The sequence below is a fragment of the Megascapheus bottae genome, chromosome 6 (assembly GCF_031878675.1).
Source record: "Megascapheus bottae isolate mThoBot1 chromosome 6, mThoBot2.hap1, whole genome shotgun sequence".
Classification (NCBI taxonomy): domain Eukaryota; kingdom Metazoa; phylum Chordata; class Mammalia; order Rodentia; family Geomyidae; genus Megascapheus; species Megascapheus bottae.
This window is the reverse complement of record NC_143514.1, coordinates 57,398,433-57,413,182: the sequence shown is the minus strand read 5'-3', so window position 1 is coordinate 57,413,182 and position 14,750 is coordinate 57,398,433. Positions and strand designations below refer to the sequence as shown.

General features: G+C 41.1%; 1 protein-coding gene across 4 annotated transcripts in view; it reads left to right on the top strand.

Annotated features, from left to right (window-relative positions):
* Ccdc30 (coiled-coil domain containing 30) overlaps nucleotides 1-12,312 on the top strand; it is a 73,444-nt gene extending 61,132 nt beyond the window's left edge. For 2 of the 4 annotated variants that reach the window (XM_090335069.1, XM_090335070.1), the window contains exons 12-16: nucleotides 692-833; nucleotides 4,179-4,315; nucleotides 6,769-6,883; nucleotides 11,340-11,407; nucleotides 11,972-12,312. In XM_090335069.1, coding sequence (XP_090191195.1) covers nucleotides 692-833; nucleotides 4,179-4,315; nucleotides 6,769-6,883; nucleotides 11,340-11,407; nucleotides 11,972-12,164 — 655 coding nt within the window. In that variant the 3' untranslated portion in view covers nucleotides 12,165-12,312. Of the gene's footprint in view, nucleotides 1-691; nucleotides 834-4,178; nucleotides 4,316-6,768; nucleotides 6,884-6,990; nucleotides 7,059-11,339; nucleotides 11,408-11,971 lie in introns of all 4 variants that reach the window. The other 2 variants (XM_090335071.1, XM_090335072.1) reach the window with 2 other exon arrangements.
* The last annotated feature ends 2,438 nt before the right edge of the window (nucleotides 12,313-14,750 follow it).

The following is a 14,750-nucleotide window of genomic DNA, read 5'->3' as shown; positions in this document are numbered from 1 at the left end:
CTGTAACCCCTCTATACATTGCAATAAAAAAGAAAGAAAACAACCCAACCCAAAGAAATATATCAGACAGGAAATCAAGAAAATGGCAGAAAACATGACATATCTTGCTATAATAATCCTAAACATTAGTGGACTCAATTTCCCATCAAAAGAAGAATAGCACACTGGATCAAAAAGCAATATCCATCCAATGTTTGCATTCTGTTTGGGATTATTTTTTAATTGATTAAAGCTTCTACCAATTATGAAAAAAAGTCCATACTCAATATAAGCCCAGTTATCTGGAAATGTGACAAGATTTAAGTTACATTGAAGATATACCCAGGGTTATATCACTGTTCAAAAGTATACCTAGAAAGTAGAAAATTTTAGATTAATGACCTAATCAGTGGAGCAGGATTCAGGATTTAGATGCGGGGTACCAGAAGTCAAAGAGTTTCTTAAATTGCATTTGGATGTTGAAACCGGAGCCAGCAGTGATTTGACTCCATGGGGAAGAGCAGTGCTGTTACTCCATGATCCTTAGTCCACCTCCCACATAGGGCCAGGAAGACAAGAGTCAAGACAGGAGCCTGCACCTAGTGCCACGCCCATTACATTAGTATGAGAGCCCAAGAAAAGTGTGTCTGAAGGAGACACAACTGATTTTCACTGTGTTCAGGCCTGAGGTAACTCAGCTTTACTTCTGTAGAAACAACAATGAGAAACAAAACCACCACAGAGCCAGGCTTCGAAAGGTGAAAGATCATTACACTCACGAAGTAGAAATAAGAAATGAGAAAATTAAACAACTTGAAGATGAAACTGGGAAGCTGCAGCAAAAGATTGAAATGGTGAGAAAGATAAAAGGGTGCTGTTGGGGGCCGGGAGTTTGGCCTAGTTGTAGAGTGTTTGCCTAGCATGCCCGAAGACCCAGGTTGGATTCCTAGGTACCACATACATAGAAAAAAAAATAGAAGTGGTGCTGAGGCTCAAGTGGTAGACCTCTGGCCTTGAGAAAGTCCAAGGACAGTGCTCAGGCCCTGAGCTCAAGCCTAGGTCTGGCAAAAAGAAAAAAAAGTGGGGGGAGTGCACTGTTGGTGCTGGTGACAAAATCCCACTCATCCTCTGTGGCTCTACATAGCCCCTGTTTACATTCCTATCACTTAGTGTGAGGGATTCATTAAGCCTGCCAAACAGTGTATAAGATATAGAATGTTAGGCCAGGGAGTTTGGTCTAGTGGTATAGTGCTTGCCTAGCATTCACAAAGCCCTGAGTTTGATTCCTCAGTACCACATACAAAGAAAAAGCCAGAAGTGGCGCTGAGGCTCAAGTGGTAGAGCACTAGCTTTGAGAAGACTCAAGGACAGTGCCCAGGCCCTGAGTTCAAGCCCCAGGACTGGCAAAAAAAAAAAAGATACATAGTGTTGCTAAGCCAAACTGGACACTTAAAATTGTCTGCACTGCTAATTTGCGACTTGTTTTGGAATGAAAATGAGCTTGGTCAAACACTCCTCGGCAGAAACTTCCAAACCACCCTGCTCTATGTGGCTCTCATTCAGCCTCAAACTTCAGTGTCCATTTTATGAATTGTTTTTGGTTTCTAAATCAAGGTCATGCTATGTAACACAGGTTGGCCTCAAAGTCACTATATAGCTCAAATTGGAAGGGCTTTCTTCCCTTCCTTCTTTCTGGTCAGCACTAGAGTGTGAACTCTTGTGTTTGCTAGGCAGATGCTTGTTAGTTTTAAATGGCCATGCCAACAGGTAATCCCCAGTTATTTGCCAATTCTGATCTTTTTCCTTGATATCTTTGTCTTACTGCTCTTGTGAATCACTAATGTATATATAAAAATGAAATGAGACCAACAAATAGAACCCTGTAGAGAATGGCTTTTTTTTTTTTTTGCCAGTCCTGGTGCTTGAACTTGGGGCCTGGGCACTGGCTTTGGGCTTTTTCCTCAAGGCTAGAACTCTATCACTTGAGCCATAGTGCCACTTCTGGCTTTTCCTATGTATATGGTACCGAGGAATCAAATCCGGTCTTCATGCATGCTAGTCAAGCACTCTACCATTAGGCCAAACTCCCAGTCCCAAGAATGGCTTTAATATCCTAAAACTGTGTAAATTATCATGGAGGACAGCTTAATAGGCTAGCATTGTACTTCCTTGTTGGGATCTCCAGCCCTTACAGAATTTTGGAAATTGTCCTCTCTCCTAAAATACTCATTTTCTATATGCAAGAATTTGTTTTGGGGCTGGGAATTTGTCTAGCATGCATGAAGACCCAGGTTCTATTCCTTAGTACCACATATACAGAAAAAGTCAGAAGTTGGTGCTGTGGCTCAAGTGGCAGAGTAAGCTAGCCTTGAGAAAGCCCAAGGACAGTGCTCAGGCCCTGAGTTCAAGCCCCAGGGCTGCCAAAAAAAAAAAAGAATAATTTGTTTTATTTCCCCTCTCTATGTGCCAGGGATGCCAATACAATGAATATAATGTCAGACATTCCATCAACTATCATGGGATTCCAGGCCTAGAATCTCTTATCTACACACACACACACACACACACACACACACACACACACACAAACAGTAAGATATGTAAAGATAGTAACAGATTAGACATCAAAATTACATTCTTAGAGTCCATCTTCAATTAGCCCATAAAATGTTAGACTGATGGTATGGCTCAAGTAGTAGAATACTCACTGAAAGCAAAAAAGCTGTGCAAGATTGTGAGACCTGAATTCAAGTATTAGCATCAAAACAAACAAAAACCTCTTGATATTCTAAACAATAGGAAGAAAGGAAAATAAGTTGGATTTTTGCAGCATTAAAACAAACAAAAACCTCTTGATACTCTAAACAACAGGAAGAAAGGAAAATAAATTGGATTTTTGCAGTATCCTCATGTTTACCAAACTTGTAAGTAGTCAGATCCAGCTTAGGTATATAAGAACCAGACCGGTAATACAGAAGAAAATAGCATTCTGGTTCATAAATCTACCAGAAATATCAACATACTTTGCACTACCAATTCCTTCTTGGGTCATCTACCTTTTGCCTCTAGTCTTATATGCAAAATCAATCTCTTGCTTTCAGTAGATACATTTCCTTTCCTCTGAAGTGAGTTGAAACATAGCCCTCAAAATTCATGTCCACCCAGAACCTCAAAATGTGGCTTTGTTTGGAAATAGGATCTTTGCAGATGGAAATATTTAAAACAAGGACATCCTGGTGTCTTTATAAAAAGAGGGGAAGACACAAACACTGTGCTGATAGAAGCAGAGATTAGAATGATGAAGTAAAGCCAAGGGATACAAGAATGCTGGCAAGCACTAAGCACTACGAGGCAGACATGGAACAGAATCTACCTCTAAGGAAGGAGCTCAGTAGTGAAGCTCTTGCCTAACACATAAGATCCTAGGTTCAATTCTCTAATGTCACAAGAGGGGTAAAAATCTCCTTTAAGCTCCCTGGAGGGAGCTTAGAAAAGGCTGATTTGACAGGGTTTTTTTGTTTTGGAGGGATTTTTTTTGGGGGGGGGTCATGAGGCTTAAATTCAGAGCCTTGACATTAACCTCGAGCTCTTTTGCTCAAGGTTAGCGCTCTACCACTTTGAGCTACAATGCTACTTCAGACCTTCTAGTGCTTAATTGGAGATAAGAGACTCAAAGACTTTCTTGTCCAGCTGGCTTTAAACCACGATTCCCAGATCTCAGCCTCCTGAGTAGCTAGGATTACTAGTATAAGCCACAAATTGTCAGCAATGTGAGAAGGTTTTTGTTTGTTTGTTTGTTTTTGTGGGTCATGGGACTTGAACTCAGCCTGGGCACTGTCCCTGAGCTCTTCAGCTCAAGGCTACCACCCTACCTTTGAGCCAATCCCTACTTCCCATTTTCTAGAGGTTAATTGGAGATAAGAGTCTCAGGTCCTTTTGTGCCTACACTGGCTTTGTACCTTGATCCTCAAATCTTAGCCTCCTGAGTAGCTAGGATTACTGGCATGAGCCACCACGCCCAGGCCCAGCTTTCAATGTCATGATACAACAAATCTGAGCTTTAATAATGAATGACAGTGTCAATAAAAGGTACAAACAGATTAGAGGAAAAGAAAAGAAAAAGAAAGTAATTTATTCTAAGAGTTGAGAAACTGGTGTCATAAGTGAATAAATCTTTCTCTTCTTGTGTTATTTCCTAGGAAAAGGCATTTCAGGGCCAGATTATGGCCCAGAATGATACTCTGCTTCTAGAAAAAAGGAAGCTTCTGGAACAAGTCACAAATCAAGAAGAACTGATCCTCAGCAACAAATCCATAATCTCTTCAACCCAGAACAAGTAGGTGCAGTCCTGCCTGGGAGCCAGTGTACACCACAGAAAAGATGTTTGTTTTGTCAAAAAGAAATGGTCCCAGAGTCTGTCCTTTTGAGTTTGTGGTCCTTATGGTTGCTCTTCTTGCCATCCGTAGTTGCATGAAGATCATGCATGTGGTAGAGGAGGTAGTCTTGGGAAGGACATCACGGAGGAGGCAGACAAGCTACTGAATCTCTGTTGTAGCAGTGTTGCCTTGCTGAGACCCCAGATGTACACATTCTAGCTAGACACTTCCTGTGTGTTGTCACCCCACTTTGTCATTTGCTATCTGAGGAATCAAGATAATACACCAAGAATAAAGTTCACAGAAGTTGCTTAAATTCATGAAACCCTTGAGATTTCATTATATTAATTTTTAAAGGGAAGCATTCAAAGCAGATAAGAATTTAGATACTGGGGCTGGGAGTTTGGCCTAGTGGTTAAAGTGCTTGCCTAGCATGCATGAAGACCCGGGTTCGATTCCTCAGTACCACATACATAGAAAAAAGCCCAAATTGGTGCTGAGGCTCAAGTGGTAGAGCTCTAGCCTTGAGAAAGTCCAAGGACAGTGCTCAGGCCCTGAGCTCAAGCCCAGGACTGGCAAAAAAAAAAAAAAAAAAAGAATTCAGATACTGAGTATTCTTTGTTCAGTAGGAAACTGTGATTATAACTGAAGTTTCCTACAGCAGAAAAAGAACAAAGAGTGTAGGATGATGTTGATAGATAACGTCACCAACAATAATGATAATGACCAACATTTTTTTTTTTAGCACAAAGTACTAGACACCATTGTGAGCTGTTCTCTGTTCATTTCATCTTGACACCAGCCTCAAGTGGGAGTAACAATTACTAGTTCATGGATAAGAATCTAAAAAGAATAGTGAAGCTGACCTTTGTCCCAGTCTAGTCATCTCAGCAGCCTGGTCCTAGACCACAATATGGTACCTGTCTGCTACTTTGGGTACATTCTCCTCTGGCCACACCTGGAGAGTCTCTTCTTTTCATCTGCTGTTTCCTTTTCCTTTTCTTTTTTGTACATCCCACATCAAATACTGCCCTTCTTAAATGATGCCATAGGTACTGATAGTTACTTTGTGGATGAGGAAACTGAGGTTCAGATCTGTAATGTGCTAAGGATCACACAATTAGTAAAATTAGTAGACAGGATCACCTACAATTAGGTGGCAGGACCAGAACTCAAACACAAATCTCTGATCCAAATTAATGTCATCCAAATAAACTGTGGCCCTGGAAAGAACCCTTAATAGGTGATTAAGAGCTAAGGCTTAGAGGCTGGGAATGTGGCTTAGTGGTAGAGTGCTTGCCTACCATGCATGAAGCCCTGCATTCCATTATAAATAGAAGAAGCTGGAAGCGTTGTTGTGGCTCAAGTGGTAGAGTGCTAGTCTTGAGCAAAAGGAGCTCAAGGACAATGTCCAGACCCTGAGTTCAATCCTGGGGATATGGAGACACAGAGAGACACAGACACACACACACAGACACACACACACACACACCCAAAGAGAGAGAGAGAGAGAGAGAGAGAGAGAGAGAGAGAGAGAGAGAGAGAGAGAGAGAGAGAAAGAGAGAATGCATATGCCCATGCTTGAACTCCAGGTCTTGTGCTCTCACTTGGCTTTTTGCTGTAGGCTGGTATTCTACCATTTTAGCTAGTTAATTGGAGAGAAGAGTTTTTGCTGGTTAATTGGAGAGAAGAGTTTCTCAGGCTCTGCCTAAGTTGGCAGGCATCAGCCACCAGTGGCTAACTCACAGAATTAATGTTCTTAAACTTGTTACTTCCTCCTCTTTGAGCCTGTTTAAACTATAAAACAAGTTTCATAACAGTGTTTATATCATGAGCTTTTGTGAGGATTAAATTAGTTACTACATGGAAAGTACTGTGTTGGTAGAGTACAGTGTTGATGAGTGGTGGTAGCAGCTGCTGGTACTATTTCTCCTTCCAAGTGAGATTAGTGTGAGATCAGAATCAAAAACTGTGTAGAAGCTTGTTGAAGAGAGTCTTTTGTGTCAGTCACCCTAAGTGGAATCAAAGTTTTTCTGACGTTTCCCAAGGTCTGGGAATAATGCCTTTCATATGCGTGCATATGTTGTACAGGCTAGAAGCTCACTATGGTGAGTTATTTTGCCATTCTTGGTTCTAAGAGCTGAGTAATTTTCTAAGACCTAGAGTTAGTAGGAAATGGAACACGGCTTAGGGTGTTTAATAATGATACAGAAATTTCCAATTATTGCATTTAGCATACATCATGGCCTGGGTCCAATTCTCAGCGCAAAAAATGTGGGGGGAGGGAAGGAAGGAAAAAAGAAAGGAAGGAAGGAAGGGAGAAAGGAAGGAAGGAAGGGAGGGGGGAGGAAAGGGGTAAGGGAGAGAGAAAGAAGAACTTTCTAGTTATACCTCTGATTTACTCTATTATTAGAGCATGTTTCCTGGATAAAGAAAATAAGCAATTGCAGGAAAATTGTCTCCGATTAATGCAGCAAGTTGGCCTCTTAGAGCGTATTATAAGGAACATCCAGATTCGTAGAGTAGAGGTAAGATGCATGCTTCTTAACCGTTATCCTCAGATCTCAGTTAATCTGAAGGTGGAGTTGCTAAATTTGCCATGCTCTCTTTTGTCTTTATTTCTATAAGGCTGTAGCCCTGCTTTCAGCCTTGCAGTGAGATGGAGTACACCAGGGCAGCAGCCCCAGCTTTGTACTCCACCAGGTTAGCATTTATTAATCACTCTCCTGCTGTGTGATGCTAAAACAAATCATGCCTGCCCAAGCTTTTTAGCCCACTATCTTGTCATTGCCTTTTTTCTTCTCTGTCTCATTAACTCAGCAGTGAAACCCTAGTGGACAAGAACTATATAGCCCGTATAGTACTGTAATTGTGGGTAGGCTGCTAAGCATTTTCACATGTATGCCTCATTCTTAACAATCCTGTTTATAACATGCCATTAAAGCCCCATTCAGAAAGAAAGCCTCAGCAAATTCCAGGCCCAGAGAAACAAAGTGAAGCTAGTCTAGTCCGCTAACGAGTCAAGACTAACACGAGCATCTGAGTCAGAGAAGAGCAATTATGTTCCAAACATTCAGACAGGTAGCCAAGTGAAAGCATATGCAGAAGATAGTACAAGTTCAAACAAGGTCCAGAGTCTGGCTGGTGAGCAAGTCAAAAAGAGGGGCTTCAATTCTGAACCCAGGGTAAAGGCTGCTTCCTTCCTTGCCTGGTCTGTGTCATCTGCAGGAAGTTCCATCTGTAGACACCTCACTGTAGATCCTCCCTATCAGGCACGATTGCTATAAGGCCTGCTTATTGTTTGCTCTCAGAGAGATAGTTATTTCCAGGCTAAGTTGTTTTTCAGATTTCATCAAAAATAGAACTGCTAGATAACATGACCTGATTTCTAACAGTTCTACTTTGCATGAACTACAACTGTTCTTAATTGACTCATCATTCATCATTCACTCATTTACTCAATCTTTTATTTGGCAAACACTGATCCCAAGAATTGGCCTAGCACCTAGAAATACAAAGGAGAATCCCCATTTCTATACACCTTCATTCCAACAGAGAAGTGCAAACGCATACATATGTTAGTTCTATAGTATCACCAGCCTTAGTAGAAGACTTAATGGGGTGTATGCTAGGACGAATAGCTATGAGATCTACAGTGTTACCTTCAAATGAAGATAAGAAATGTCACACCAATCACAACTATAGTATACCAAGTTCAATATTCTGCATGCTGCAAATACTAACTTGTAGTTGGACATGGTGATGCTTATGTAGCATTTGGAGGCAGGAGTATTGAAAATTTGAGGCCAGTCTTGGCTACATAAAAAGTTTATTGAGATAGACAACTCCAAAAAAAAATCTTTTGCTGGTCCTGGGGCTTGAACCCAGGGCCTAGAGGCTGTCCCTGAACACTTTTTTTTTTTGTCGGTTATGGGACTTGGGACTTGAACCCTGGACATGGGCATTTTCCCTGAGCTCTTCAGTTCAAGGCCTCTGCCCTACCCCTTGAGCCACAGCACCACTTCCAGTTTTTTGGTGGTTAATTGGAGATAAGAGTCTCCTGGACTTTTTAGTGCCCAGGTTGGCCTTGAACTGTGATCCTCAAATCTCAGCCTCCTGAGTAGCTAGGATTACAGGCGTGAGCCACTGTGCCCTGTGTCCCTGAACATTTTTGCTCAAGGTTAATACTCTATCACTTGAGCCACAACTCCAACTTCTCCCTTTTTTTTTTTTTTGCTGGTTAATTGGGAATATGAGTCTCACAGACTTTCTTGCCCTAGCTGCCTTTGAACCATGATCTTCAGATCTCAGCCCCGTGATTAGCTACAACTACAAGCATAATCCACCAACACCAGGTTCCCAAATTATTTTTAAATTTAGAATCTTAAAGATCTTTCAAGCCAGGCACAGTGGCTCACACCTGTAATCCTAGCTATTCAGGAGACTGAGATTTGAGGATCGTGGTTCAAAGCCAGCCTGGGCACTCCAATTAACCACTAGAAAACCAGAAGAGGGGCTGTGGCTCAAGGGGTAGGGCGGTAGCCTTGAGCTGAAGAGCTCAGGGACAGTGCCCAGGCCCAGAGTCCAAGTCCCATGACCACCACCACCACCAACAACAAAAATCTTTCAATTCAGTCCTAAAATCTGCAGCCAAAGTAGTGTTTAGAAAAAAAATGGGGCCAGGCACTGATGGTTTATGCCTGTAATCCTAGCCACTCAGAAAGCCAGTTGGGGGGCCAGGAGTGTAGTCTGGTAGTAGAGTGTTCTCCTAGCATGCATGAAGCCCTGGGTTGGATTCCTTATTATCACATACTCGGAAAAGGCCGGAAGTGGTGCTGTGGCTCAAGTAGCAGAGTGCTAGTCTTAAGCAAAATGTGTCTAAGGACAGTGCCCAAGCCCTGGGTTCAAGCCCCAGGACTAGCAAAATAAAAAAATTAAATAAAAATGAGGCCAGGGGGTGGGAGAAGGGAAATGGGGACCAAGACATGAGAAAGGGTATCAATGTTTGTGAAGTAATGCACCTTCTATCTGGTGAATATAACCCTTCTATTAATTATAATAAAAATATATGAAAAAAAAGAGTCCAGTAGGTTGAGATCTGAGGATCAAAGTTCAAGGGCAGCCCACACAGTAAAATCTATGCTCCAGTTAACCATCAGGAAACCGGAAGTGGCGCTGTGGCTCAAGTGGTAGAGTACTACCCTTGAACAAAAGCAGCTCAGGGACAGCACCCAGGCACAAGAGTTCAAGCCCCACCATTGACAAAACAAACAAACAAAAACTCCTATCTTGTTACATGTGGATAAAGCCAAATGCTTGATCTACTTAACCTGGAGCACACCCTGAAGTGGTACGGGAAGAGAAGCATCAATGAAGCTCTTAAGTGTTGTGACAACAGGTGGGAGTTTGGCCTAGTGGTAGAGTGCTTGCCTAGCATGCACGAAGACCCAGGTTCGATTCCTCGGTACCACATGCATAGAAAAAAGCTAGAAGTAGTGCTGAGGCTTAAGTGGTAGAGCTCTAGCCTTGAAAGTCCAAGGACAGTGCTCAGGCCCTGAGCTCAAGCCCAGGACTGGCAAAAAAAAAAAAATGTTGTGATAATGAGTAGGTGGATTTACAAGATTTTTTTTTGTCATAGGTCACAGGACTTGAACTCTGGGCCTGGGCCCTGAACCCTGAGCTCTTCAGCTCAAGGCTAGCACCATACCCCATGAGCCACAACACCACTTCCAGTTTTCTAGTGGCTAATTGTTGGAGATAAGAGTCTCAAGGTTTTTAATGCCTGGGTGGCTTTGATCCTCAGATCTCAGCCTCCTGAGTAGCTAGGATTACAGGTGTAAGCCACTGCACCTGGCAGGATTTTTTTTAAAGAATTTATTAACGTTGATTTTTACATCATATTTTAAATGACAAGTTTAACATACAAGTGTTCAAGGAAAGATTTTTTTTAATGAAAACTGAAGTTCACATTTTTTTAAATGTATTGCTTCTCTTAGTTACTACCCACATTCTCCAGAATAACCTAATTGATGCCTCTGACCTCAAGATGATGTTGCCTTCATACAGCCAATGCCATACCCTTTTATTTTAAAATTGTCTACTTATTTATGGTGGTTTGAACTCAGATCCTTCAAACAAACACTAAATTAGTTGAGCCATGCATCCAACCCTTTTGCTGTCTTAGGTTTTTTTTCAGTACTAGAATTTGAACTTGGAACCCATGGTTGACTAAGCAGGCACTATAATACATGTACACACCCCCAACCTTTTTTGGCTTTTGTAGTTACTGTCATTTATCATGATATTTTCCATCAATCATGTGGAAAACTCTAAATACTTGACAAAAGAACTAATAAGAGAATACAGATGCCTGTGCTGATGGCTCATGCCTATAAACTTAGTTACTTGGGAGGCTGAGATCTGAAAGCAGTTTGAAGCCAGCCTGAAGCACAAAAGGGTGTCATCCTTGAGCACAAAAGCAGAGGGACAGCGTCCAGGATCTGAGGTAAAGCCCCAGGATCATCACACATCACACACACACACACACACACATACACACACACACACACACCCCAAAGTGTGAAGAATATATCACAATGAGAAAAGGAGAGTATCTTCAAATAAAAGGTATTGTGAAAAGTAAATATACACCTACAGAAGAAGGAAATTGGACCCTTGCCTAACGTCATGTGTAAAAATCAACTTAGGGGCCGGGAGCATAGCCTAGTGGTAGAGTGCTTGCCTATCATGCACAAAGCCCTGGGTTCAATTCCTCGGTACCACATATACAGAAAAACCCAGAAGTGGCACTGTGGCTCAAGTGGCAGAGTATTAGCTTTGAGCAAAAACTGTCCAAGGACAGTGCCTAAGCCCTGAGTTCAAGCCCCAGGACTCACAAAAAAAGAAAAAAAATCATATTGTTGATACATTCTAAGATCAATGGTTTATCATAGTATTTTACTTTAATCTTTTCTTCCCTTTCAGGAAACAACAGTTAATGATATTCCTACATTTGAAGCATTCAATAAAATACTGTCTCTACCAAACTCCAGGTTGGTAAAGTCAAGACAGTTGTCAGAATGTATAAAAGTAATCAGAATGGCTTGAAAAAGCCCAGCATGTCAGTGTCTTTCTACATTTAGTATTTGAACCTGTTCCCAGTGCCTTCTTACCTTACTATCCCTTTACCTGAACATACAGACAATTGTGGTTTAAGGAAAATAATCCATGCACACCTGCTTACAAATGAAATTATTTTGTTTTCTTTGAACCTGATAATTGTGGGGTGTTAATGAAATCCTACTGATGCCATATTCCCTGTACTCTATACTTCTACCAAGAATATAACATCCTCAGCCAGTGTGGTAACTCACACCTATAATCCTAGCTACTCAGGAAGCTGAGATCTGAGGATTGAGGTTCAAAGCCAGCCTGGGCACTAAAGTCCATGAGACTCTTATCTCCAATTAACCACCAGGAAACTGGAAGTGGCACTGTGGCTCAAGGGGTAGGGTGGTAGCCTTAAGCTGAAGAGCATAGGAACAATGCCCAGAGTTCAAGTCCCATGACCGACCAAAAAAAAAAAATGTAATGTCCTTACATATGTCCTTTTTCAGTTTCTTAGGAGCTGGTTTTATAGAGTCAGTTGAAAACTTTCAAGATGAAAAACAGAAGTCAGACGTCTCAATGGCAATCCAAAAGTCCCTTGAGTCTCTTTCATGTTTACAGAATTCTGAAACTGGATACACAAATATAGATTCTCTTAAAGAGACACACCTCATAGAAGACCAAAAAATCACTGGTGTCTAAAACTATCCTGAATAAACCTGCTAACTGAAATAAATCTTAGAGGTAAAAGTGGAATATGACATGGAGGAGTGATTCAGTAGATCCCCAGTAGATATCAACTTAGGAGTCTGAAATTGCTGTGAAATTCATTAAACGGTTTCTAAACGTACATTTCTCAAATTTGTTTGATATACTCAAGTGCTTTGTATTGATCAGGAGAGTGACTTCATTAAGTTTCTCTTTACAGAACACACATAGAATGTTCATTTAGTGTATTTTTCCATCATGGATAGCTTTATATTTTAGTAGTACAGTCTTGTTGGATACTGGTGCCCCATAGCTGTAATCTAGCTACTCAGGAGGCTTAGATTTAAGGATTGTAGTTTAAACTAGCCCAGAGAAAGAAATCCAAGAGACTCATTTGTTGTTGGTGGTCATGGCCTGGGCGCTGTCTCTGAGCTATTTCAGCATCACTTCTGGTTTTCTGCTGGTTAGAGATAAGAGTCTCACAGACTTTCCTGGCTTTGAACCATCAGATCTTGGATTTCCAAGTCATTAGGATTACAGGTATGAGCCACAGGCACCCAGCTCTGAGAGATTCTTATCTCCAGTTAACCACCAAAAAGCCAGAAGTGGAAGTATAGTTCAAATGATAAAGCACCAGCCTTAAGCAAAAAAAAAGCCAGCAAGGGCTTGAGGCCCTGAGTTTAAGCTCCAGTAACACACACACACACACACACACACACACACACACACACACACACACACACACACACACGCACACTTTAAAGCTTATTATTTTTGAGATAGAGAAGATAATGCTATAAAGCTGAGGCTGGCTTCAAACTCACAAGATTCCTACTTCAGCCTGGTCTAGAGTGCTGGGATTATAGGCATGCTGACTTTAAAGGGAAAAAAAAAACTCCTATAATCCCATATTCTTTGTTTGTTTGAGATATAGTCTTGCTAGGTAAGCCCAGGCCAGCCTTGAACTTGCCATTGTGCTTCAGCCTCCCGAATACTAAAATTAAAGGCATGGACCACCACTTCTGTCTGAAAGTCATTTATTTCAAAGTTATTCCTTCCTTATCTATACTCGAATCCATGTCTTTTCAATGGTTATAATACTGTATACTCATTCTCATAATTTATTAATATACTACATCATAAAACATTTCAGTAATCTTATGGTATTTTATCATATTGATATTCTATAAATTACCCATCCACTTATTACTTTGCATTTAAACTGTATTTACATTTTATTACTAGTATACTATGTCCAAAATCTATGTACATGCAGCTTTTCTCTGAATTACTCTAGAAAACGTATTCATAAGATTAGTTGTAATAGGATGATATTAATATGGTTCTTGGGCCGGGAGTTTGGCCTAGTGGTAGAGTGCTTGCCTAGCATGCACGAAGGCCAGGTTCAATTCCTTGGTACCACAAACATAGAAAAAAGCCAGAAATGGTGCTACGGTTCAAGTGGTAGGAGTTCTAGCCTTGAGAAAGCCCAAGGACAGTGTCCAGGCCCTGAGGTCAAGGCCCCCAGGACTGGCAAAAAAAAAAAAAAAGTGAGTTTTCAGGGTAGGGGTGTAGTCAAGTAGAGAAAAAAAGCCAGGTGCCAGTGGCTTATGCTTGTACCCTAGCTATACAGGAGGCTGAGATCTGAGGATTGCAATTCAAAGACAGCCTGGAGAGGAAAATCCTTGAGATTTTTTTTTTTTAATCAACAATTAACTACCTCCAAACACCAAAAGTGGAGCTGTCACTCAAGTGGTATAATGCTAGCCTGAGCAAAAGACAAATAGGGACAGCATCCAGGTCCTGAAATCAAGCCCCAGGACTGGGGCTTGTAAAATGAGGGATTGGGTCAAAGTAGCCATAGACAAGTTACTCAACTTCAAGCTTCAATTTCTCTGTAAAATCGAAATAAAAATAGTACCTATTCCATAGTGCTGTGATAACCAACTGAAATTAAAATGTTTCATTTTTAACACTTATAACTGCTTAATACTATTTTCACTAGCAGTTTATGAATGTATTAATTTTTACACATCAATTTTGGACAGTATTAATTAAAATGTTTAAACAGTACAATCCATACTGAAAGGTGACTGCTGCTGCTTTTTTCCCTTTCTTTTCCTTTCTCTCCATTTCTTCAGTTAGAAGAAACCCAAAGAGAGAAAGGCCAGGGGGGGAAAATTGAGTCCTTAAATAAAATATTCTAAATTATTTTATATGTAACCCTTGTTTCCTCTTGGAAGAATGATACAGATATATTAGAAATAATAGCTACTAATGGGACACTGGTGGCTCACATATGTAATCCTAGCTACTCAGGAGGCTGAGATCTGAGGATCAAGGTTCAAAGCCAGCTGGAGCACAAAAGGACCTGAGACTCTTACCTCCAATTAACCTATAGAAAACGGGAAGTGGGGCTTGGTTCAAGGGTAAGACAAATAGTCTTTCGCTGAAGAGCTCAGGGACAGTGCCCAGGCAGAGTTCAAGCCCCATGACCCACAAAAAAAATATTTCCTGCTGCCATAAGAGTATCAAGGCCCTAAAGAGAGTAACAATCTCAGTGCCTGGGATGATCAGAGG